Source organism: Chlorocebus sabaeus, chromosome 25, assembly GCF_047675955.1.
Source record: "Chlorocebus sabaeus isolate Y175 chromosome 25, mChlSab1.0.hap1, whole genome shotgun sequence".
Classification (NCBI taxonomy): Eukaryota; Metazoa; Chordata; class Mammalia; order Primates; family Cercopithecidae; genus Chlorocebus; species Chlorocebus sabaeus.
Window position 1 is genome coordinate 59,783,068 of NC_132928.1, and position 26,006 is coordinate 59,809,073.

Here is a 26,006-nt window from a genome sequence, read left to right on the forward strand (position 1 = left end):
ATGGTTTGAGGTAGAACAGTCTCATCCCGAAATAATCCCCCCACCCCTGGTCCGTGAAAAAATTGTGTTCCGTGAAACTGGTCCCTGGTGTCAGAAAGGTTGGGGACCGCTGCATTAAGTGATGTAAATCAGGCACAGAAAGACACACACTGAAAGATGTCACTCATGTGGAATCTAAAACAGTTGATCTCATACAAGTTGAGAGTAGATTGGTGGTTACCAGAGGCCAGGAAGGGGATTGTAGGGGATGAAGAGAGGTTGATTAATGGGTACAGATACACAGTTAGAAGATAGAAGATATAAGATCTAGTGTTTGATAAGTCAGTAGAATGACTAGTTTACAATAATCAATTGTATATTTTTACATAACTAGAAGAGAGTAATTCTCATGTTTCTAGCATAAAGACAAGACAAATGTTTAAGGTGATGGATATCCCAATTATATTGATTAAATCTTTACAAATATTATGAAGGTATTAAAATCACAGGTACTCCCCCTAAATATGCATATCTATTATCAATTTTTTTAATTTAAGAGAATTAAAAATAAATAGGGCCAAAAATAGTCTACTGTGGTTAATATTGTACCATGTCCACATGTCTCATAAAATGTGGAAGCCTTGTAATGTAGGTATCTTCAACCTCCCATCCCTACTGTTCTTTGTTACACACATATTAACTGTACGTTCATTCACACACATTGAAAACCTCACCAGGAATTATTAAAATATCTGCTTTAAGTAGTGATTAAATAACTGAAGAGGTAAAAATGTGGCCTTCACCTGGGCACGATGGCTCACGCCTGTAATCTCAACACTTTGGGAGGCTGAGGCAGGAGGACTGCCGAAGGTCAGGAGTTCAAGACCAGCCTGGCCAACATGGTGAAACCCTGTCTCTACTAAAAATACAAAAATTACCTGGGCATGGTGGTGCAAACCTGTAGTACCAGCTACTCGGGAGGCTGAGGCAGGAGAATCGCTTGAACCGGGAGGTGGAGGTTGCAGTGAGCTGAGATTGCGCCACTGCACTCCAACCTAGGCGACAGAGTGAGACCCTGTCTCAAAAAAGAAAAAGGAAAAAAAAAAAGTGGCCTTCATATTTATTGTAATATTTACCATTTCTTGTGCTGTTCCTTCATTCCTGAAAATTCAAATTTCCCTTTGGTATCATTTTTTCTTCCATTTGTAGAACTTCCATGAGCATTTTTTAAATAGCAGGTCTTCTGGCGAGAAATTTTCTTTTTGTCACCAAAAGTGCTTTTATTTTGCCTTTGTCTCTGAAGGTTACTTTTGCTTAGATACAGTATTCCAAGCTGATAGTTTTTTCTTTCATCATTTTAAACGTTTCATTGTTTCTTGCCCTCCATGTTTCCTGATGAGAAATCTGCAGTTGTTTAAATCATCATTCTCCTCCATGTAATGTGTTTCCTTTAGCTGCTTCCAATATTTTTTTATCTTTGATATTTAGCAGTTTGATGGTAATATGTTTAAGTGTGCTTTTAAAAAATTTTGTCTTGTTTTATATTCACTGAAATTCTTAAGTCTGTAAACCTAAGTATTTAGCCAAATTTAAATTTTCATCCATTGTATTTTTTATGCCCCAATTTTTTTCTTTTCTCTTTTTGAGACTTCAGTTATATTTATTTGACCTTTTGTTATTGTCACAGGTTTCTTAGACTCTGGTCTTTTTTTTTTTCTTTCTTAATTTTTCTTTATGAGACGGGGGTTTCACTGTGTTGCCCAGGCTGGTCTCAAACTCCTGGGCTGAAGTAATCCTCCTGCACTGGCCTCCCAAAGTGCTGGGATTACAGGTTTGAGCCACCACACCTGGCCCCTCTGATCATTTTTTTAAAGTATTTTTTATTCTTCAGATTGGTTAATATTTTCAAGTTTACTGATTCTTTATTCTGTCCTATTCATTCTGTTAATGAGTCTATACATTAATTTTTTATTTTCAGTCTTTTTTTCTTTTGGAAATTTGTATCTTTCTATTTATTTTATAACTTTTCCTTTATCTCTAGGAGGATGATTATAATAGCTGCTTTAAATTATTTCTGGTCATTCTAATATCTGAGGCCTCTTGAGGTGGTGTTTGTTGGTTGTCTTTTCCATTGAGAATGTGTTACATTTTTATGGTTCTTTGTATGTTGAGTAGTTTGGCGTTGCATCCTGGACATTTTGAATGCGACGTCACATAACTCTTTGTTCTGTTATAATCCTTTGGAAAATGTTGATTTTTTTTATTTAGCAGGCAGCTAATTTAGGTTCAGGCCTCAAGTTTTTGAACTACTTCCTCTTACTCTTCCTGTGAATAATATTTGCAATCTGTCTTTCTCAAAAGTTTGCTGGGTTGGGTCTATCCTGCGGATGCTTGCTTCTGAGAATTTGTGGGTATGTGAAAAATCAGGACATCTCTCCAGCTGTCTCCTCTCTGGGATATCCTCCTCATACTCACCTTCCTCGTTCTTTTCTATCATTCTTTCAGCCAGAAAGATGGTAAAGTTTTTATTGGACTTTTAGCACCTTTGTTACACTGCTTTGCAACTGGGGCCTGTCTCCATGCCTAGCTGTGAGAAGGGGAAAATTTCCCCAAACCAAGAAACTTACCCCCATTGGTGTCGCTTCTTCAGGTTTGACTCCCCTCCATAATCTGCTTGCATTTGCTTGCTTTTCGGGATTTCAGTTATTTCTGGCACTTTGTTTAGTTGACAGCAGTAATCGTTGAGAGATCTGGGCTCTTATGAGGCTTACACTACCATAATGGAACTGGAAATTTCTGTAGAGTCATTTAAATGTTAGTAAATTGAATGATGTCAGAACAAGTCATAGATCTTTGCCTTATGTGAAATTTAGCGGGTAGGGAGGGAGGTAGGGCGCTCAAAAGAGCCTTAACTGCAAGTATACATTTTCTGGTTTCTCCCATAATGTATATGAAACTATAATCTGGTTTGGGGTCATTAACTTCAGCTCTTCTGTTTGTATTTTTAAAGCATTTGAAGACACTTCGTCACCCTTGCTTGCTAAGATTTTTATCTTGTACTGTGGAAGCGGATGGCATTCATCTTGTCACTGAGCGAGTACAGCCCCTGGAAGTGGCTTTGGAAACATTGTCTTCTGCAGAGGTCTGTGCTGGGATCTATGACATATTGCTGGCTCTTATCTTTCTTCATGACAGAGTAAGTAACCTGTATAGTCTGCCTCACAAACTTCGATGTAGCTCGGGGTAGGGGGATGATGTGTGTGGTAATACTTATAAATTATGGTGTGTATAGAAATTGTAAGTTAGTGTTATTATTAGAAAACTTCCAGAGAAAAAATAGCACGTTGGAAGGCACAAGAGGTGCTATAGATAGAGGTTTTATTGAATGGACAACTAGTTCTGTGTCCCTGGACAGTTATTTTTAGAATTTTACTTTACTATAGTCTGCCTCTAGTTTTGGATAATTCTTTGCCTAAAAATAGCTACAGCTGGCATGAGTTATTAAAACAAAGAAAAGGTGTAGTATCAGTGCTGCCGTAGACTAAATTTCCTATTTGTTTTCAGGAGTTGTGTCCCATTTTAGATTTTGAAGAAAGAAATGACCATTTCTTAGGAAAAGGCAGAATATATACATATCCTTTCCCATTTGAGTAGTTGGGGCCAATTGAGAGACAGCCTCTTAACATTCTGTGGTGTAACCAGTGTGCTTGACTCTCTGACGATGTTTGCTATTACTAGAAGATGGTGGTTCCTAGGTTTACTTCTGGTCTGTTTCTTGACAGTATTACTGTTTTCTTAATGGTATTTGCATTCTGAAGCATTAAGGTCTTTGGCAGTCCACCAAGATTAACAAATACCAATCACAGGTTAGAAACACTTGGACTTGACTCATCTTTATGTATGTTTTTAAATTTTTTCTATTAATTTGAGACAGATTCTCCAAATATAATATTGGATTTATAGTCTCTTAAAAGTATGTTTACAAGGTCACATGATAATGAGAATTATTAATGATTCAACGGGGAAAAATATCTTCTTTGTTGACAAAAGTGCATGCATATGGTTAAAAAGTTTGCACACTCTGTGGGTGAGGTGTCCCTCTCCCATCCTTGAATCCAGTGCCCTAATTCCTCTCTTCAGAGGCAATGATGGTGACTCGTGTATTATTCCAGAGATGTTCTTTGTGCATATGAAACAAATATCTAGTGTGTAAACTTCTTCACTTTCATTTTTTTCTCAAATGGAAATATACTGTACACACTATTCTAAACCTTCCTTTAAAAAATATTCTTTGGAGTATTCTCTATAAAAATATTTACATATTTGATGTATTGGGTAGAATATTTAAAGTGCTCTTTTGGCCAGGTACAATGGCTTACACCTGTAATCCCAGCACTTTGGGAGGCCGAGGTAGGCAGATTGCTTGAGCCCAGGAGTTTGAGACCAGCCTGGGTAACATGGCAAGACCCTATCTCTACAAAAACATTTTAAAAAATGAGCCAGGCATGGTGGCACATGCCTGTAGTTCCCCCTACTCGGGAGGCTGAGATGGGAGGATTGCTTGAGCCCAGGAGGTCAAGGCTGCAGTGAGCTGTGATCATGCCACTGCACTCCAACCTGAGCAACAGAGACCCTATAATAAATACATACATACATTACATACATACATAATAACTTTAAACACACTTTTTTGTGTACTGAAATGATTTTTGCTTTGGGGAAAAATAATACCTGAATCCTGTTCTTGTTTTCTCCTTCTCTTATTTGACTGTACTGTTTTTACAGTTTTAAAATGGGCTCTTTTGTGGTCTGTGGGATATTTCTGGTGGTCCTTATCATTCCATTTTCCTCTTCTTCAGGCAGAATTTTTTTAATGCCTACTGACAAGATTTCAGGTGAAGTGGATCTGGGTTCGTGATAGAATGTAGGTGAGAAAGAATCTAGAGAAGAAAATTAATAAAATAACTTATGTGAGCAAAGATATATTTCATCTTTAAAGGCATTGGAAGTAAATAATATAGGCTATACAGACTTGTAAATTTATGTTTAAGAACATGTATGTCTCCTGACTCCCATAGAAATGGGGAGATGACTGTGTGCACTGGCTTTAATGTGTTTATTAACCTGCCACATGAGGCAGGGGGAGATAACAGAAGCCCTTCCATTCCATTTTTCCTTTTATCTAACTTCATACAATTTGTTGTTTCTTAAAGTCATAGTTCCATTTATCGTGCCACAAGTGGGAAGGCTTGTCATAATTTTTTTGGTGATTAGTATTTAGTTTTTTAAAATAAAGATTGTGAGAGATGGAGAAAAACATTTTTTTAAATAAATTTCTATTTCAGATCCTGGAGTGGCACTCTTCCTTCTGTTCTTTTTTTTTTTTTTCCAGGGACAACTAACGCACAATAATGTCTGTTTATCATCTGTGTTTGTGAGTGAAGATGGGCACTGGAAACTAGGAGCAATGGAAACTGTTTGCAAAATTTCTCAGGCCACACCAGAGGTAAGCCAGGGGACAGCCCCCCTTCCTTACTTGGTTTTTAATAGCGTCTTAGTATGTGGTTCTTGCCTAGGCACTTTCCTTCAGTGTTAGCTTGGTCTTAAGAGACTTGAATTTTTTGTCAGTGCCCTCATTTATAGAATTGTAGCATTTTGTTCCTCAGAGGCAGTAGGAGTCATGTATCCTTTCTCCTTATTTTATAAAATGGGGAACCTGAGACTGAGAGAGGTAAAATGTTTTGTTCAGATATTTTAGTTAAATGCCCCTCCTCTCTGCCCCATAGTACCTTGTACTTACTTTGATCATACCACTTGATAGTGAGATTACCTTTATGTATCTGTCTTGTATTCCAGTGGTTGGGCTCTTAAGGGTGTGGGTCTCTTATCGTTATACCTCTACCTAGAATAGTGCCTGGCACATAATAGTTATTCAGAAAATGTTCTTTGAACAATTGTCCAAGTTGCCCAAATTCATACATGGTATCTTAGTAGCTGGACTTAGGACCTTTGCATCTTAACTCCTAGTGGACTGTGTTGTTGCTGACGTAGTATTCCTTATACTTTTGTCTGCGTGTTTTCCCTCCCAGGTTGATGAACCTTTCTGTTTTCTGTTTTCTGTGTTCTCTTCACATTTCGCATGTTGCCATTGCATTCACTCTTTCTTACAGAAAAAATAAAAATCATTTCCCTCTTAATATCCCTACGGAAATGGTGGCTCACTGTTGACTCACTGTTTCAGTCTAATTTCCCCTGTTCTCTTTTGTGCTGCTTCCACACTTAACTTGGGGCCATGTCTAATGTGCACTTTCATGGGTTCTTGCTCAGTTCAAAAGCTCTACCACAAAGACATCTCTCTGGTTATTCTGCCCATACTGATCCCTTTTTTCCCTGAATTTACCTTTTGTGTACTTCGTATAATAGCATGTAATCCTTTCTATGCTATTTATTCCAAATTCTTTGCCATGGGATATAAGGCCCTTCACAGTCTTTCTCCAGCCTACCTTCAGCCTCATTTACCATTTAGGTTTTTTAGGTGAGTGCTGGGGAACAGAATTTCCCTCTGTCACCCAGGCTGGAGTGCAGTGGTGTGATCTCGGCTCACTGCAACCTCTGCCTCCCTGGCTCAAGTGATCCTCCCACCTCAGCCTCCTAAATAGCTGGGACCACAGGTGCACACCACCACACCTGGTTAATTTTTTATATTTTTGATAGAGATGAGGTTTTGCCATGTTGCCAAGGGTGGTCTCAAATTCCTGACCTCAGGTTTTCTGCCCGCCTTAGCCTCCCAAAGTGCTGGGATTACAGATGTGAGCCACAGAGCCTGGCCTCACTCAAGAGTTCTTGAGCTGTAGTCTGGTTACATCTTGTTCCATGTAGTTCAGCTATGTCCCCACATATGCCTTCTTCCTTCATACTCTTCTTCTTTGTAGGCCATTCTGTTGCTGGAATGCATTTCTTCCCCTTGGCTTCTGGAAAATGTAAACTCATCTAAGATCTGGCTTCCATCTCCTTTCTGTGACTCCTTCCCCTAGGCACTCCCCTACCCAACAAAATTAGTCACCCTGGTGCTTCCAGGGCACTCAGCACGTTTATGGAGATTCTTATTTACATTCTAGGTTGTGAGCACCTGGTTGGGGGCAGAAACTTTATTGCATTCATCTTGTATTCTTAGTGCTCTCAATGATGTTCGGGACATATAAGCTCTTCGAAAATAATCTTCAAAACTAGCAAATTAACATGCTTATTCTGTGGATGTTGGTTTTGTCCCCATAGCTAAGGTTCTTAACTTTCTAATCTTGTGTGGTAGCAAGACTTAAGATTCATTTGATTTAGTGAGATTAATGACAGATTTGTTCTGTGCTAGAAAAGCCTCCTTATTGTTAATATCTAAGCAGGAAGAGAAAGAAGTGTTCCAATTTCCATATAAGGAAATCAGATGCACAGATGCCTCTGAATAGCAGAGCGTGTCTGTTAAACCAGATGAAGGGGAGAGGAAAAGGAACTACCATTTATTACTATGCCTTGTGCTGTGCCAGGTACTTTATTTGCATTTTTTAAATTAGGAGCATTTTAAATTTGTGCATCTAATGTGTGGCATTGATTTGAAGGTTTAATTGCTGCTGTTTGCATTGCTCATTGCTTATGTTACCTGATGTAAGAGATTAGTTCACCAAACATGTGTATGAATCATTTTCTTTAATGTATTTCTCTGTCTAGTTTCTCAGGAGCATTCAGTCATTAAGAGACCCAGCGTCTATCCCTCCTGAAGAGATGGTAAGATGATATACTTCACATGTAATGAAGGCACCTTTGTGTAACTAAGTATGAAATTTTAAAAAACTTTCCTCTGCTTATTCCTTTCTTTACTGAGTTATAGGTGCCTCATAATTCCTCTGGCCTTAAAGCTTTCTAAGATTAATCTTATCGCCACAGCCAGGGAACCAGCTTAAATTTTTTTGTCACATAAACACCTATGATATGAGGTAGAGATACCTCAGTGTGAACAGACTGTTATACCCATTTCACGATAAGTAGTTGTATTAGTCTGTTTTCATGCTGCTGATAAAGACATACCTGAGACTGGGCAATTTATAAAAGAAAGAGGTTTATTGGACTTACAGTTCCATGTGGCTGGGGAGGCCTCACAATCATGGCAGAAGGTGAAAGGCACTTCTCACATGGCAGCAGACAAGAGAAGAGAGCTTGTGCAGGGAAATTCCCTTTTTTAAAACCATCAGGTCTTATGAGACTTACTGACTATTACCAGAAGAATGCAGGGAAGATCTACCTCCGTAATTCAATCACCTTCCACTGGGTTCCTCTCCACAACACATGGGAATTGTGGGAGTTACAATTCAAGATGAGAGTCACAGGCAAACCACATCATTCTTCCCCTGGCCCCTCCCCAATCTCATGTCCTCACATTTCAAAACCAATCATGTCTTCCCAACAGTCTCCCAAAGTCTTCAGTCATTTCAGCATTAACTCAAAAGTCAGTAGTCCAACATCTCATCTGAGACAAGGCAAGTCCCTTCCACCTATGAGCCTGTAAAATCACAAGCAAGTTAGTTACTTCCTAGATACAATGGGGGTACAGGCATTGGGTAAATACAGCCATTCCTAATGGGAGAAATTGGCCAAAGGGGCTACAGGCCCCATGCAAGTCTGAAATCCAAAGGGGCAGTCAAATCTTAAAGCTCCAAAATGATCTCCTTTGACTCTATGTCTGGCATCCGGGTCACGCTGATGCAAGAGGTGGGTTCCCATGGTCTTGGGCAGCTTCTACCCCTGTGGCTCTGCAGGGTACAGTTTCCCTCCTGGCTGCTTTCACAGGCTGGTCTTGAATGTCTGCAGCTTTTTCAGGCACACGGTGCAAGCTGTCAGTGGATCTGCCATTCTGGGATCTGGAGGATGCTGGCCCCTTTCTCACAGCTCCATTAGGTGGTGCCCCAGTAGGAACTCTGTGTGGGGGCTCCATCCCCACATTTCCTTTTCACACTGCCCTAGTAGAGGTTCTCCATAAAGGCCCTGCCCCTGCAGCAAACTTCTGCCTGGGCATCCAGGCATTTCCATACATCTTCTGAAATCTAGGTGGAGGTTCCCAAACCCCAATTCTTGACTTGTGTGCACTTGTAGGCTCAACACCACATGGAAGCTGCCAAGGCTTGGAGCTTGCACCCTCTGAAGCCACATCCCGAGCTCTACGTTGGCCCCTTTCTGCATGGCTAGAGCGACTGAGATGCAGGGCACCAAGTCCCTAGGCTTCACACAGCACGGGCACCCTGGGCCTGGCCCGTGAAACCACTTTTTCCTCCTAGGCCTGCAGGCCTGTGATGGGAGGGGCTGCCATGAAGATCTCTGACATGCCCTGGAGACATTTTCCCCATTGTCTTGGGGATTAACATTTGGCCCCTCATTACTTATGCAAACTTCTGCAGCCAGCTTGAATTTCACCTGAGATCATCTTTTCTATTGCATTGTCAGGCTGCAAACTTCCCAAACTTTTATGCTGTTTTCCTTTTAAAACTGAATGCCTTTAACAGCACCCAAGTCACCTCTTGAATGTTTTGCTGCTTAGAAATTTCTTCCACCTGATATCCTAAATCATCCCTTTTAAGTTCCAAGTTCCACAGTTCTTTAGGGCAGGGGCAAAGTGCCACCAGTCTCTGCTAAAACATAACAAGAGTCACGTTTGCTCCAGTTCCCAACAAGTTCCTCATCTCCATCTGAGACCACCTCAGCCCGGACCTTATTGTTCATATCACTAGCAGCATTTTTGTCAAAGCCATTCAACAAGTCTCTAGGAAGTTCCAAACTTTTCCACATTTTCCTGTCTTCTTCTGAACCCTCCAAACTGTTCCAGCCTGTGCCAGTTACCCAGTTCCAAAGTCTCTTCCACATTTTCAGGTATCTTTTCAGCAACACCCCACTCTACTGGTAACAGTTTACTATATTAGTCCGTTTTCATGCTGCTGATGAAGACATACCCAAGACTGGGCAATTTACAAAAGAAAGAGGTTCATTGGACTTACACTTCCACGTGGCTGGGGAGGCCTCACAATCATGGCAGAAGGTGAAAGGCACTTCTCACCTGGTGGCAGACAAGAGAGCTTGTGCAGGGAAACTCCCCTTTTTAAAACCATTAGATCTTGTGAGGCTCATTCACTATCATGAGAACAGGGCAGGAAAGACCTGCCCCCATAATTCAGTCACCTCCCACTGGTTCTTCCCAGAACACGTGGGAATTGTGGGAGTTATAATTCAAGATGAGATTTGGGTGGGGAAACAGTGAAACCATTATCAGTAGTTGTACTTTCCTGGAATCCATAATAATGGTGGAAGCAAAAGCCCTAGGTCCTTTATTGTATGTCACCCAAACCATTCATCTGTCTCTAGCTGCCCATTACTTAGGATTTCAAGATGCACAGAACAATGATTATTAACATTAGAGTGCTAGCAAAGAATATTCTGTTTACCAATAAATTCAAAAGCAGATGCTCCCTCTATAAATTTGTTTTTATAGCCACTGTAAATAAACAGTTCCCAAAGATATATTTAGTGTGCTTTACAGGAAATATGAACTCAACTATAAACTTAAGTATAGACCTAAGACTTGAAATAAATCAGATTTATCCAAATCAGTATTTTATATATATATACACACACACACTAGTGTTTTTAAAATTGGTGATTTGTGGGTTTTAAGTCAATTTAGGGGGTCCTGACTAGCATTTTACAAAAAAATAGAATAAAAGAAGATGTCTTTGGGCATCTTAGATAGTAAGTGTAAGCATTGTTTTATGAAACTTTTGTTTCCATTATGTGTGTATTTATGCACGTGTATGTATAGTAGGTCATGATATAAGACATATTCTTTACCATGGGTTGCAGTGAAAATATTTTTAAAAGCCACCAACGTGTGCCATGCTCTGACCTTTTTAAAAATTTTTGCCCATTTTAATGTTTTAAAATCTTCCACAAATTCTATTCACTAATAGTGTTAAGAACCTATACATTCATTTATGTGTGGTATTCTAAAGACAGATTTTAGTATAATAAATACAAACATGGGAGAAAGTGCTTCAGAGAAAATTAGAAATGGCTTATAAGGCAGATCCTGTAGTTTTAATTGTCTTTACTGCTTTTAGTCTCCAGAATTCACAACTCTCCCAGAGTGTCATGGACATGCCCGCGATGCCTTTTCATTTGGAACATTGGTGGAAAGTTTGCTCACAATCTTAAATGAACAGGGTGAGTTAGAGTTACACTACTGCATCTATAGAAAAGTAGGAAAATCATCCAGGGTCTGTTCTCTGTGGAATTCAAAGGACTATAGTCTTTGAGCATAGTAAGGAATCTTTTGCTTACCAGGTAACTTTTTTAGGGCAGATATTAAGAACAGTAGGGAAAGAAGCTTTGGGTTTCATTCGTTTGCATGGTGAAAAGAATTTTAAGTAGGAAGCACTTTGAACTATGGCTGTCAGTATCATGTGTGATTATCTTATTAATTGGTAATAGTACTTAAGTGGTCTAAATGTAGACTGTATTCCTTATTGAACCAGCCAATAAGTACATAACTATCATTAATGATTTATATGTAATAATCTGAATAATAGGGTAAAATTCATAATTTTTTGTTAAATTGGGCTTAACATTTCTCTATTCTTTCAAAGCTCATTTGATTTATTTTCCTATTACTTTAATTTACTCTTCACTTTTTTCTTTCATTGCCTCTTAAAGCTCAGGCTACTAAGGACATTGTTTTCTCCTCTCCTCTGTGTTCTCTAATTGCATGCTTGGCAGCCTGCTTCACTCTCCTGTGCCCACTTTAGGACTTTAATTTTCCACTCATTGAGTTTACTGAGGGAAGTGTCACAGTAGGCCCCTTACTAGCCTACATCTCACATAGCTCAAGCTTTGTGCCAGTTCTAATGCAGTTTGTTCCGCCAGGCTTATGCAGTGTTCTGATTCAGCTCTCAGCTCTAAATTGTCCCATCCCAAATACTTGAGAATTAAACCCTAAAGCCCAAAGGCATCCATTGTGTATAATGAACTAACTATTCTGTGTATTTAGAATGGTAGCAATTATTTACTATCCTTGGAAGAACTGTAAATATAATCGTTCATATAACTGTTCTATGGATGAGGAACCCCTGTTGAGAAAGGCCCTGAAACCTATCACACTGTTATCCCTTCTTCTTTGGGCCTGAGCCTGGGTTAAATGGATAATCAGGAAATGAGAGGGTATAGAAGGAAATGGCACCTGGGGTGGGGTTTGATGGTGGTGGCAGGACAACTTTCTACACCTGCCAAGGAGTTATGCCTAAGGCAAGTAGGAAGCTGTTTAGCAACAGCCAGGGCTTTGTTTGTTTGGGCTTTTACAGGTTGGTTTTTGCTTTCGGCAGTCTCCAGCTATAGAGGTCCTGAAAAGAGGGAGAAGGCATTGGAAACTAATTGTAGCTCTGGATTTCAGTTTCAGCGGATGTTCTCTCCAGCTTTCAACAGACCTTGCACTCAACTTTGCTGAATCCCATTCCAAACTGTCGGCCAGCGCTCTGCACCTTACTATCTCATGAGTTCTTCAGGTGAGGGCATCTGGTGTGGTGACGCTGGCTGCTTCCGGAACACTGCTGCCTGCTGTCATACCTTGGATAAGTGCCAGTGGGGGGATTTTGGAGGACTAAATGATGCAGTTTCTGTTGTTAATTATTAGGAGAGATTGAATCATGTCCACAGGAGAAAATAGGGAAGAAATTGGGTTGTCCGTCAGTTTCCTATTATAGATAGGAAGTTTTAGAAATCCTTTATTGTCTTGAAGGCTTGGATTTAGAAATTGTAGCCAGCTTTATTAGGGCTTCTAATAGTGAAGAAGCTAGGTGTGTCCACTGGTTTACAGTTGTAAGTTAATTGAAAAAGTTATTAAACCTAGCCTTTCTTTTCTGCTGCCATTATATTATGAGTTTATTATTATTTTTTTCTCATGGGGATGGTGAATGAGTTCATTTTCTTTGTCTAGTAGTATGTGATGGAAGAGCAAAGAAGTCGGTTTAGAGGGAAGGGCACAATATAATTTAATACTTTATTAGATTCAGAGATGTTTTTGACCCCCTCTTCAAGGTTGGTTTTAATTATGTGTCCTTCATTTTTTTATTTCCATGACTGCAGAACTTCTGCACAGGTTAGTTCCATATTCATGACTTTTATTAGCAAAGCCAACCTTATGTCAGTTTTAAAACTAAAAACCCTATGTGTTTGCATTTAGAGTTTGGGAAAAACCAGAGCAAAGGGAAGGCCAATATTATTCCCAAGTAGGGAAAATTACCTTTAGGATAGAACTTGGGGCAGGTGGGGAGGCTAATCTTATTAAATAAGTAGCATTTGTGGTCACTGGGATTATATTGTCATTTATATTTCAAAGAAACTATTCAGAATTTTTCCCATTATGATCATTTTGAGGATGTTTTTAAACATTTGTATTTTTAATTGACATAAATTTTATATATTTATCACTATGAGAATCTTTCCAAGGTATTTCTATGCCCTTTTGGATGATTCTTAGAAATATTTTATTTCCCTTGATAGAAAGTCTCTACAAAGAACAATCCCTTACGGTAAATAGATCTCTCATCACTATGTGTAAAATGAGTTATTAAGAGTTGTAAATTGAGAGGGGAGAAGAAAGCTGAAAACACACAAACCCCACCTGCCAAAATCCCACTGTTAATGTGGGGACAAACCCCAGTCAAGAGACAACAGTAGGAGCCAGGGTCAGCATCCCTTACAGAGGCAGCTGAAGCAATTTGACTGATTAGATTTAAGTTAAGACATCTTTGCGCTGAACCAGGGGAAGCCTAAGATAGGTAAACATAAGATGTGGAGACCCAGGTGGTAGCTTTGCTTACTGGGCCTCTGAATAGAATGTCCAGCTTGTATGCCGTAGCATCTGGGGTCAACAGTCTCATACACAGTAGGATGTGAGCTGAGCAGTGCACAGCCTTTGGAATTCTCTGGCAGCCCTGTAGGAAACTGACCGCTCCTCTCGCACTAATCCCTGCTTGGCTGAAAGAATGACCAAGCAAATTACAGCAGGAGAAATGAGAAGATTGCTGTACGGAAATTCCACTTTCCACAACCTCTTTAATAGTTTTTATTTCATCAAAGGAGACTGGAGAGTCAGCAATATTTTGTAATGGTAATGTCATTTCTCCCAGGATATTTCATTTAACATCCTATTACAACCAACAATTTGGAGGATTTTTCTGACGAAACCATAAAGCATGTTAGCATATGTGTGTTTAAACTTGTATCCTCTTCACAGATCTCTTTTATATTAAAATGTTAGATTTCATAGAGGCTTGTTCCGTAGTATTTGTCTCACAAGCTACTTAGTTGTAATAGAATCTTTAAATGGCAAAGGAGAATGTTTCTTTGTTTAAAATTATGTTGATGTAGTCTGTGGTTATGGCCTCAATATTTAACATGCCTTCTGTAATCTGTTCTGCTGAATTCCTTCTCTTTTTGGCATTTAGAAATGATTTTCTGGAAGTTGTGAATTTCTTGAAAAGTTTAACATTGAAGAGTGAAGAGGAAAAAACGGAATTCTTTAAGTAAGTTCAGAAAATTAAGAATTTAAATTGAATAACTTGGATTAACTCCATGTAATAACTTGAGGTATTCTAGAGAAGATGACTCAGATATTTGGTTTATTTCACATTTATTGAACATTTCGTATGTGTCAGGCTTTCTGCTAGGCCCTGGGATAGATATTTCTGGTGAAGGAAACAGGTACCCAGACTGATAATCCTTAAACAGAGAGGTGGGTACAGTAGAGCTTTTGGAAGGAGTCCTGAGAACACACAGGGCAGGAGGAGGTCGTTAGAGAAAAGGTATTCTAGGCAGAAGGGCAACATAAACAAATGCACAAAGACAAGACCTAGTGTGACTTGTGCAAGAACCGCAAGCAGTTGAGTCCTGCTGGGGGAGAAATTCCAAGACAAGGACAGGTAGGAGGTACCCCTCCCATGTGGCAGTGAGGAGTGCTGACATTATTTGTAAATAGGGGACTTCAGGCAGTGAAGCCATCAAAGAGGTGGAAGCAGGCTGCGAAACAGATTAATGTCCCTTTAGGTGGATCACTTTGTTCTCTACTGTGGGAAGGCTTAACTCATTTAAGATTTTGATTGGTTAGTAGACTATGGTAGTCCAGGCAGTAAATATGAAGCCACACATAAGGGCATTAATGTCTACAATGAAGAAGACACTAAAATAAAGGTTTAAAATGATAAAGCTGAGAAGCCTTAGTGATTATCACCAAATGAAATAGAGAATATTGGAGGAGAGGACCTAATATGCAGGGAAAATTATGACTTCAGTGTTGGATATGTTGGTTTGAAGTATCTGTTGGACTTTAGACAGAGATGTAAATGGACAGTTGACCAGATAGGTCTGAAGCTTGAGAGAAGTCTTAAGCTGATGAGCTAGAGGGAAATATTAGTTTGTTAGCCTGTAGTTGGTAATATTTTCACAGAGAAAGTGGGTAGCATGAAGGACAGTGGGCCCAAATTGTAATCCTAGGGCACCCAACCTTATAAGGGGGCTGGTGGGAAGTGGTGGCTGGTGGGAAGGGGTGGCTGATGAATGAGAAGCAGGGGTTAGAGGAGACTCAGAGAGCTAGGAAGGCTATGATATTCCCAAAGGAGTAGGGAATTTCACAAAGGTAGGAGGAATCAACAGGTACCTGTTCATTTAGCAGTTAGGAAGACACTGGTAACTTTATCTTAGCAAGAGCTGTTCCAGCAGTGAGAATGCATTGGGCTGGTAAGTGAACAGAAGGTGAGAAAGACACTGGAGAAAAACTTGGAGAGAAAATATTATCACTGAAGAAGCAAATGGAGTCAAGGAAGCATTTTGTAAGGGTAGAAGAGACCTGAGCATATTAATAGACGAGGGAAAGGGGCTAGCAGAAGAATGGAGGGAGTAGTTGAAGCTGCAGTCAAGTTGGGGAACTGTTAGTGCATTGTCCTGGAAGAGAGGGGAATGCTGGCGCAGTGACTGGATGGGGGTGGCCTTAAGAGGAGGCCCTCGGAACCTTGATAACTGAAATGGAGGTGGGAATGAGTATCAATACAAACCTGTTTGCTGATAGCGGTGTAGGGGTTTGAACATGATAATGCATGTGACCTGTTTCCTAATAAAGTAGGAGGCAAGGATATCTGCTAAGGGTGATTGTATAATGGAGTAATATTACCATTAATACCTAATATCTGTATTTTTAACAAAGTGCTTTTATATATGTTGTTTTAATTTATGAGGATAGTGACAAAAGCCTATAATTTGTTAGTTATGGAAACTTTCTACATTGTTTAAATTTGAGAAAGTGTCTTTTAGACACTTTTAGATAATAATCTAGAAAGCCTGTCTTATTAGGGTAAAAAGGAGGGCACTTTGGCTATTAGTAAGGGGATAATTTGGTGGAAACATTTCCTGGTGTGAATTGGAGGTATGCTGACTAGCTGGCTTTGCCTCACACTTCCTGTTTTTTTTTGTTTGTTTGTTTTTTGAGACAGACTCTCACTGTCACCCAGGCTGGAGTGCAGTGGTGTGATCTCAGCTCACTGCAACCTCTGCCTCCCAGCTTCAGGTGATTGAACCTTAGCCTCCCATGCCTCAGCCCTGAGTAGTTGGGATTACAGGCATCCGCCACCACGCCTGGCTAATTTTTGTACTTTATTAGTAGAGATGGGGTTTCGCCATGTTGGCCAAGCTGGTCTCAAACTCCTGACCTCAAGTGATCTGCCCGCCTTGGCCGCCTAAAGTGCTGGGATTACAGGTGTGAGCCACTGCACCCAGCCATGCATTTTTCTTAAGTACTTGGGGACCAATCTGTTCACCTTCTCTATCTCCATTTCAAAATGCATCACTTTGATAGAAGTGAGAGAGAAGCTGTGTGTAGGCTAAACTGTACAAGTAAGCTGATACAGTGTCATGACCAGTTTCCTGGGCTTTCCCTTTTTGTCCTCAGATTTCTGCTGGACAGAGTCAGCTGCTTGTCAGAGGAATTGATAGCTTCAAGGTTGGTGCCTCTTCTGCTTAATCAGTTGGTGTTTGCAGAGCCAGTGGCTGTTAAGAGTTTTCTTCCTCATCTGCTTGGCCCCAAAAAAGGTGAATGCTTTTTCAAAGTGTTATTGCTAGTTAAGGAGTTTGGTGATTATTAGTCCATATTTGAGCAGGATGAAATTACTGTGTGGCGTAGTTAATGTTTGGTTCTAAAAACAGAGAACAGTTTTTGGCCCCTGATGTGATAACTTTAATTTTCAAACCTGGGTACCAAAGTCCACAGGATAAATGAAGCATCTTCCTAGAGAGTCCAATTTACTATAATAAGTGTTACATCTGACTAGAATCTGAAATATACATCTGAAGTTTTAAGGTAAGGCATGCATCTTCAAAGAACTTTTACATTTATCATGAATCATTTAGGCCTGTACCTCCTACCTTACCAAGACCAACCCATTTATTTTCTATTTTCAGTGAAAAGCACTGAGATCATTTTACTTCTTGGGACTTCAGGGTTTTTTTTCCGAATGTGAAATGAGGTTACTGCTTTGGAATTTTACAATTTTATAGCACTATAGATGGTAACACAACAGATTAGAGAATATAGTATTAATATAACATTAGAATTTTAAGTTACGTAGAATCTTCCTTTCAGAATTTATTTTCTTAAACGGATCTCAGTCCAACAAAGCTTTGTTACAGTTTAGAATTTCCTTATATCTCTACTTTGATATCATTCTCTTTAGCCACGAATTTTTCTTTATAGCTCTTACATCCTATTCCTTAATAGGTCTTACATAGGGGTGTGCCTCTGAATCGCCTATGTTGCTTTTTAAAAATTTGCCTCTTTGCTTGATCCATTGGTTCTAGAACAGAGCCAGGACATAGGTATACATATTTTTTAAAAGTTCCCAAATAATTCTCAATGCATACCTGCCTGATAACCACTACCATAAATACTGGAAAAAGAGGACTATCCAGCATCAAAGTCCCACTGTAGCATTTAACACCTGGTTTTGCACATACAACTACAACAATATCAGTATGTCACAAATCTAGTGCATGAAATTCCTCACTGATTAAACTTAAATTTATAAAAAGTTACTTAGAATTCTATTAAAATACCAGCTTTGTTTTACACTAAGTATGATCTCTAGTATTTCAAAAACTCTACGGATAAGTGTACTTAACATAATTAAGCGTTAAGTAATTTTGGGTCAAGAAAAGAACTTTCCTTTGGTTTAGAGCATTAGAATTTAGAAGAGTACTGGCTGACCGGGCATGGTGGCTCATACCTGTAATCCCAGCACTTTGGGATGCCGAGGCAGGCGGATCACTAGGTCAGGAGTTTGAGACCAGCCTGGCCAATATGGTGAAATCCCGTCTACTAAAAATACAAAAATTAGCCTGTGGTGGCGGGTGCCTGTAATCCCAACTACTTGGGAGGCTGAGGCAGGAGAATTGCTTGAACCTGGGAGGGGGAGGTTGCAGTGAGCCGAGATCGCGCCGTGCATTCCAGCCTGGGTGACAGAGTGGTCTCACTCTGTCTCACTCCATCTCAAAAAAAAAAAGAATTTAGAAGAGTACTTAGAATATGTATACTTTTGGGCCCAGTGCATGAATTATGCTTAATACTCTTCACTGAAATGAAAATTTGTTTTTTCATCTATAACCTTTGATTTTTCGGGTAGATCATGCGCAGGGAGAAACTCCTTGCTTGCTCTCACCAGCCCTGTTCCGGTCACGGGTGATCCCCGTGCTTCTCCAGTTGTTCGAAGTTCACGAAGAGCATGTGCGGATGGTGCTGCTGTCTCACATCGAGGCCTACGTGGAGCACTTCACTCAGGAGCAGCTGAAGAAAGTCATCTTGCCACAGGTCAGAGGCCAGGTTTGCAGTGGGGTAGTCACAGAACCTGAGGAGAGAGTGCTGAAAGGAGGAGGTTTGGAGGTATTCAGATAATAGCTTACAAAGCCTTGAGGCAGCAGTCTGTGGAATACAAAGTACTGAAATTAAAATTGCATTTCCATTCCATTCACACAGGCAAATCGATTAAACCAACATATTTGGTCTTAACCTGGGAAAAACTATAATTGTTTGCTAATTTCAGAAGGGTAAATGAATAACAATAATATATGGAGCGCTTTGTGAACATAAAATGTAATTATCCATAATTATTATAAAGTAATTAAATTAGAACAGAGAGGAACATGAGATGATTTGTATCAGTGGCTTTCAGCCTGTTGTTATCAGCCACTAGGGAACTTTATTATGATTTGCCCACTGAAGTGTTTCGTTAGTGAAACTAATGAAAGGTTTGTATTAGTTTCTTAGGCTGCCATAACAAATTACCACAAACTGCATGGCTTAAAGCGATAGAAATTTATTAGTTCTGGAGGCCAGAAGTCTAGAACCAGGGTGTCACCAGGACCCTGCTTCCTCTGAAGGCTGTAGGATGTGAAAGGGACTCCTCCTTACAAGCTTCTCATAGCTCCCAGCAATCCTTGATATTTCTTGGCTTCTGTCTATATCATTCCAACCTCTGCCTCTGTTGTCACGTGGCCTTCTTACCTCCTTGTCTGTCTTTACATGGCCTTAGAAAGACACCAGTCATTGAATTTATGGCCTACCCTAACCCAGTATAAAGGTCACATTCTGCATGGACATGAATTTTGGAGGGACACTATTCAATCTAGTATGAAGTTTTTAAAAAATTGTTTTAAAAGACTACAATCACATGGTGTCTTTCAAATAATTTTCCTGTGAGATAGATTAACATTCTCTCTGCTTTCAAGGAGCTCGTAAGTGGGATATGTTTCAGTCATCTGTTGCTGTGTAACTACCCCAAAACTTAGTGCCTTAAAACAACAATCATTTTATTCTTATGATTCTTTGGATTGATTGGACTCAGCTGAAGGTTCTGTTCCACATACCAGCTGAGGCTTCAGTCATCTGGGGCCCGACAAGGGTTGATACATCCAAAATGGCTCCTTGGTATCTTGGAAGGGGTGGCTGCGAGGCTGGGCCTTTCTCTCCATGAATTTTTGGGGAGCCCTGGGGCTTCTGTCCCCCAAAGTGACATTTCCACATGTGAAGGGGTGGCCTGCGGGCGTTTCTTGTTAGGTGGAATGAGAGACTTGAGCAAAGAAATGAGACACAGAGACAAAGTATAGAGAAAGAAAAAGTGGGCCCAGGGGACCAGCGCGCAGCATACAGAGGACCCACGCCGGCACCGGTCTCTTGAGTTCCCTCAGTATTTATTGATCATTATCTTTACCATCTTAGAAAAAGGGAAGTGACAGGATAATAGGATCATGGTAGGGAGAAGGTCAGCAGTAAGACATATGAATAAAGATCTCTGTGACATGTTTAAGGAAAAGTGCTGTGCCTTGATATGCATACATAAACATCTCCATAAACCCTTTTAGTGCATTAAGAGCAGCTTTGCACTAGCAAGTCCCACCTTTTGCCCTAAGGCGGTTTTCTCCTTTCTCAGTAAATGGAACATACAGTCGGGTTATGTTCCATTGCCCAGGGACGGGCAGGAGACAGATGCTTTTCTCTATCTCAACCGCCAAGAGGCCGCCTTCCCTCTTACACTAGTCTTCCTCAGCACAGACCCTTCACGGGTGTCAGGCTGGGGGACGATCAGGTCTTTCCCTTCCCACGAGGCCATATTTCAGACTATCACATGGGGAGAAGCCTTGGACAATACCTAGCTTTCCTAGGAATAGGTCCCTGTGACCTTTGGCAGTGTATGTGTCCCTGGGTACTTGAGATTAAGAGAATGGTGATGACTTTTCACAAGCATACTGCCTTCAGGCACTTGTTTAACAAAGCACACCCTGCACGGCCCAAAATCCTTTAAACCTTGAGTCACCACAGCACATGTCTCTTGCAAGGACAAGGTTGGGGGTAGGGTCACAGATTAACAGCATCTCAAATACAGAACAAAATGGAGTCTCTTATGTCTACTTCTTTCAACATAGACACACAGTAAGTCTGATCTTTCTTTCTTTTCCCCACACACATGATTTCTCTAGCAAGGTAGGTGGAGGTCTTAAATGGATGGCCAGGGCTAAAGAAAAAAAGGGGGCAATAGAAGCCTTCTTAAAGTGTAGGTGGTGAACTGACAGCCATTTTTGCCTCATTCTCTCAGTTAGAGTTGCAAAAGTCAGCCCAGGCTCATTGTGGGATGGGTTTACTCAAGGGCATGGATACTGGAGGTGTGATTCACAGGGGGCTGACTTTAAAGTCACTATGTTGTAGTAACTACAAGCACTTTGTATTTACATCTGTAGCAGTAATTCTTACCCAGTATGTAGTTGTGTCTGGAAATTTAGAAGAGGAATGAAGCAGTCTTAACTCTGACATGGAGGTGTCATCATAGGTCTCAGAATTGGACTGAGGTCAGAGAGTAAATGTTGAGCATGTGGAAGGCAATGAAAGCTCTCAATACTTAGGAAACTGCTTCCCCTAAAGAAGAGTGGGCCAATTTGTATGTGCTAGAAAGTTCACTTTGGTAGCAGTGTGGAAGAGAGAACACAGAAAGGGAAATAAGCTAGGAAGCTGTTAGAATAGTTTAGCTAAGATGACAAAGGCTAGGGAAAGTGTGACAGTGGATATAGTAGAGGGACACAGAAGGGGTAGTACGCAGTTTCTCATTAGATGGAAGAAGTGTTGAGGATGACTGATTTTTGGCTTGGGGGATTGTTTTATGATTATCATATTCAGTGGGTAGAACTCTAATATGTAAAAGAAACATGCTTTAGTTTACATGTACAGAAAGTGCCTGATCTGTTAGCATTGGTCCTAATAATTATCTTTTGAGTCCTGTTTGAAACCTTTGATCTTACTATATAACTGAGGAAACTAGGCCAGAAAAATAAAAAGACCAATTGGTCAAGTCACATCGAGAATTACTAGCAGAGCTAAGACCAAAACCAAAGATTCCTGATACCTATCACACCCTGCTGCTTCCACTAGGCAGGCCAGTTACCCTGGCCTTGTGTCTGGCTGGTGCAGATGCTTTGAAGGTCATTTCCTTCCTTCTCTGCAGAGCAGTACTTGCCTGGTATCTGTATGTTACTGTCTTCTAAGGTGTTTTTGGTTGCAAGTAACTCATTTTAAACCAGCTAAGCAAAAAACAAAAAATAATAAATGTTAGACTACCTTAGATGGAAATCAAGTGCATCTGGGGCTTACAGCCATATGTTTTTAATTCCTTTCTTCTCTCTACATTTGACTTTTGACTCTCTAACCAGCTTTCCTTGTTTTGGTGTGCACATGGCCAAACACGGTTGTCCCATAACTTCCAAGTTTTCTGTCCTCATTAAAAAAAAAAAAAAAAAAAATTCTTCTAGAGATGGGGTGTGTGTTGCCCAAGCTAGAGTGTAGCGGCTATTCACAGGCATGATCCCACTACCGATCAGCCCAGGAGCTTTGACCTGCTCCATTTCCAACCTGGGCTGGTTCACCCTTTAGGCAACCTGGTGGTCCCCAGCTCCTGGGAGATCACCATATTGATGCTGAATTTAGTGTAGGACACCCAAGCGGCATAGCACACTACAGCCCAGAACTCCTGGGCTCAAGTGATCCACCTGCCTCAGCCTTCTGAGTAGCTGGGGCTACAGGCACGTGTCACTGCCTGGCATAGTGTCCTCATTTTAAGTAAACCTACATAAACTGAAAATATAAATTCTAGTTTATATTACTGGACAAGAGATCGTGATGGGCTCAGTTTGGGACAGGTGTTACATGCATCATTTACAAAGGAAGTTTTAAGGTCCTACCCTTGAAAAGAGCTGAAAAGAGGAGCATGGACAGGAACGTAACTGTTAGCGCCCTAGACGAGTTCTGAGTGTGCTCTGCAAAACACTGCCAGTATGTGAACTGTTTATTACAGTTCTGTGATGTGAGTACAGATATGAAGACTTAACATTTAAAACCTTTTGTAGCAATTTGACAGTATTTTTATGTCCCCAACATATATCTTTTTAATTTTGTTTTGATTGTATTTTTTAAAAATGATAAGTCTATGATGGATTGGGAGGAGAAGATACTGGTCTTTCACCACAGGTAGTTTGAGAGCCACTGACCTGGAACACACATCTAAGATAATGTAGTTTATCTGAATAAGCACAATCTGTTTGCAGCCCAAATGCTCATTTACAGAGGAAGAAAGAGATAGGTATTGTGGTTGTCAACCCTTATTACCTCATTTGCTCCTAGGTTTTGCTGGGCCTGCGTGATACTAGCGATTCCATTGTGGCAATTACTCTGCATAGCCTAGCAGTGCTGGTCTCCCTACTTGGACCAGAGGTGGTTGTGGGAGGAGAACGAACCAAGATCTTCAAACGCACTGCCCCAAGTTTTACTAAAAATATTGACCTTTCTCTGGAAGGTAAGAATTATTAAAAGGTCTAGCTTTTTGTGTATGTTATTTTTTTAGATTTTTAATATTATATAAGTAATGTAGGAGGGTTATATTCAGTCAAATGATATAAAGAAGTATAAATAAAAAGTTAATTTCCCTTTCTGAACTTTTGGGGGGGCTTTTCAGTGGAAATCCTTTCTTTTTTTTTTAAGCTCGCAAAAAGACACAAATATATGTTTACACATGCATAGAGTTGTGTACCACATAAGGACGTTTTGGTCAATGAAGGACCTCGTAAATGACCGACTGTCTATACCACGGTGGTCTCATGACATTATAATGGAGGTAAAAAATTGCCATTGGCAGTTGATGTTGTAGCTGTAGTGGAATGCATTACTCATGTGTTTGTGGTGATGCTGGTGTAAACAAAACTAGTGTGCTGCCAGTCATAAAAGTATACTGCATACAGTTATGTGCAGTGTATAATACTTGGTAATGATAACAAATGACTATGTAACTGATTTATATATTTACTATACTTTTAATCATTAGTGTATTCCTTCTGATTTTAAAAAAAAAAGTTTAACTGTGAAACAACCTCCAGGGGGTCCTTCAGGAGATAATCCAGAAGAAGGGATTTTTATCAGAGGACATGACAGCTGGGGAGGTCAAAGACAGTGAAATTGATGATCTTGACCCTGTGTAGGCCTAGGCTAATGTGTGTGATTGTGTCTTAGCTTTTAACAAAAAAGTTTCAAAGTAAAAATAAGTAAATAATTTTAAAAACAGAAAAAGCTTACAGAATAAGGATATAAAGAAAATATTTTGGTACAGTTGTACAATATGTTTTAAGCATAGTGTTATTACAAAAGAGTCAGTTAAAAACATTAAAAAGTGTATAAAGTTATAGTAAGCTAAGACTATTGAAGAAATTTTTTAAATAAACTTAGTGTAGCCTGGCTGGGCGTGGTGGCTCACACCTGTAATCCCAGCACTTTGGGAGGCTGAGGCGGGCAGATCACGAGGTCAGGAGATCAAGACCATCCTGGCTAACATGGTGAAACCCCGTCTCTACTAAAAATACAAAAACATTAGCCAGGCATGGCGGCAGGTGCCTGTAGTCCCGGGAGGCTGAGACAGGAGAATGGCATGAACCTGGGGGGCAGAGCTTGCAGTGAGCCAAGATCGCACCACTGCACTCCAGCCTGGGCAACAGAGTGAGACTCTGTCTCAAAAAAATAAATAAATAAAAATAAACTTAGTGCAGCCTAAGTGTAGTGTTTATAAAGCGTATGATGGTGTACAGTAGTGTCCTAGGCCTTCGTATTCATTCACTGGTAACTCAGCAACTTCTTGTCCTACAAATGCCATTCATAGTAAATACCCTATACAGGTATACCATGTATCATTATATTTTTACTGTACCTTTTCTATGTTTGGATACACAAATAATTACCACTGTGTTACAATTACCTACAGTACTCAGTACAGTAACATGCTGTATCAGTTTATAGCCTAGGTGTTAGTAGGCTATACCATCTATGATGTTTGTACAAGGACAAAATCGCCTAAGACGCATTTCTCAGTATATGTCCCCATTGTTAAGTGACACAAGACTGTGTAGATTTTTGTTTAAATGGTAAGAAAATGCCATGCACAAATCTATAACTTGTTTAACTTGTTTTCATGTAACAACATATCAGGGACCTGTCTCCCAATACATAGAAGTCTAACTTACTCTTTGAAAGCTACCTAATATTTCATTGAACATAATTCATTCAGTGATTTCTTTATTCATGGATACTGCATCCATTTCTGGATTTGTAATCACTATAAACAGTGCTGCAATGAATATCTTTATACATGTATCTTTCCAGTTGGTCCCCCATATTTGCAGGTTTGCATCTGCAGATTCAACCAACTGTGGATCAAAAATACTCAGAAAAGAAACAAACAAAAAAAGGTATTATAAATAACCCAGAAATGATTTAAAGTATTATGGGATGATATGCATAGGTTATATTTAAATACTACATCATTTTCTTTAAGAGACTTGAGCATCTGCAGACACTGAATGTCAGAAGTAAACTTGCTGGGCCAAAGGATATATTTTAAATTTAGTACATACTGTCAGCTTACAAAAAGGTTGCATCAATTCTTATTAACATCCTTAGATGTTTAAGTTTCTTGTGACTTTTCTTGGCCTATGGGGTAAAAAGCTGTTGACTTTTAGATACTTCAGGAAGTCCTTATTTCTGGTATGTTCCCAGTGGATGTTACCTGGGAGGTAGCAGTAATTTCTGGTCTTACAAGAATTTTTTATCAACAATGTCATTGCTCGTTTGTATAGCCTTCAATAAGACAATGACCTTGTTATGTAATTCTGGATCTCTAACCCAGTTCTCATTGATAGTTGGTAACATGGAGACAATAGAAAAGAGTTATCAGATAGGCTTTTCTCTAATTTTGATGCTAAAAGAATTTTTAAAGCAACATTGGCTTCCTGAAGTTTTGAACAGCATTCACCTCTTCCTTGGTGCTAATGAAACCAGTGTTGTGGCTGCAAAGAGCTTGTAAAGGGTGATGTAGAGTCTG

At 39.9% G+C, this 26,006-nt stretch overlaps 1 protein-coding gene across 4 annotated transcripts in view; it reads left to right on the top strand.

Moving 5' to 3' along the window:
• The window catches only part of SCYL3 (SCY1 like pseudokinase 3), a 71,253-nt gene that overhangs the window by 12,339 nt on the left and 32,908 nt on the right, over positions 1-26,006 (top strand). For all 4 annotated transcript variants that reach the window (XM_073011807.1, XM_073011805.1, XM_007989564.3 and 1 more), the window contains exons 3-11: positions 2,990-3,175; positions 5,372-5,485; positions 7,699-7,755; positions 11,130-11,232; positions 12,455-12,566; positions 14,511-14,588; positions 17,003-17,142; positions 18,729-18,913; positions 23,267-23,438. In XM_073011807.1, the coding sequence (XP_072867908.1) occupies positions 2,990-3,175; positions 5,372-5,485; positions 7,699-7,755; positions 11,130-11,232; positions 12,455-12,566; positions 14,511-14,588; positions 17,003-17,142; positions 18,729-18,913; positions 23,267-23,438 (1,147 nt within the window). The remainder of the gene's footprint in view (positions 1-2,989; positions 3,176-5,371; positions 5,486-7,698; positions 7,756-11,129; positions 11,233-12,454; positions 12,567-14,510; positions 14,589-17,002; positions 17,143-18,728; positions 18,914-23,266; positions 23,439-26,006) is intronic.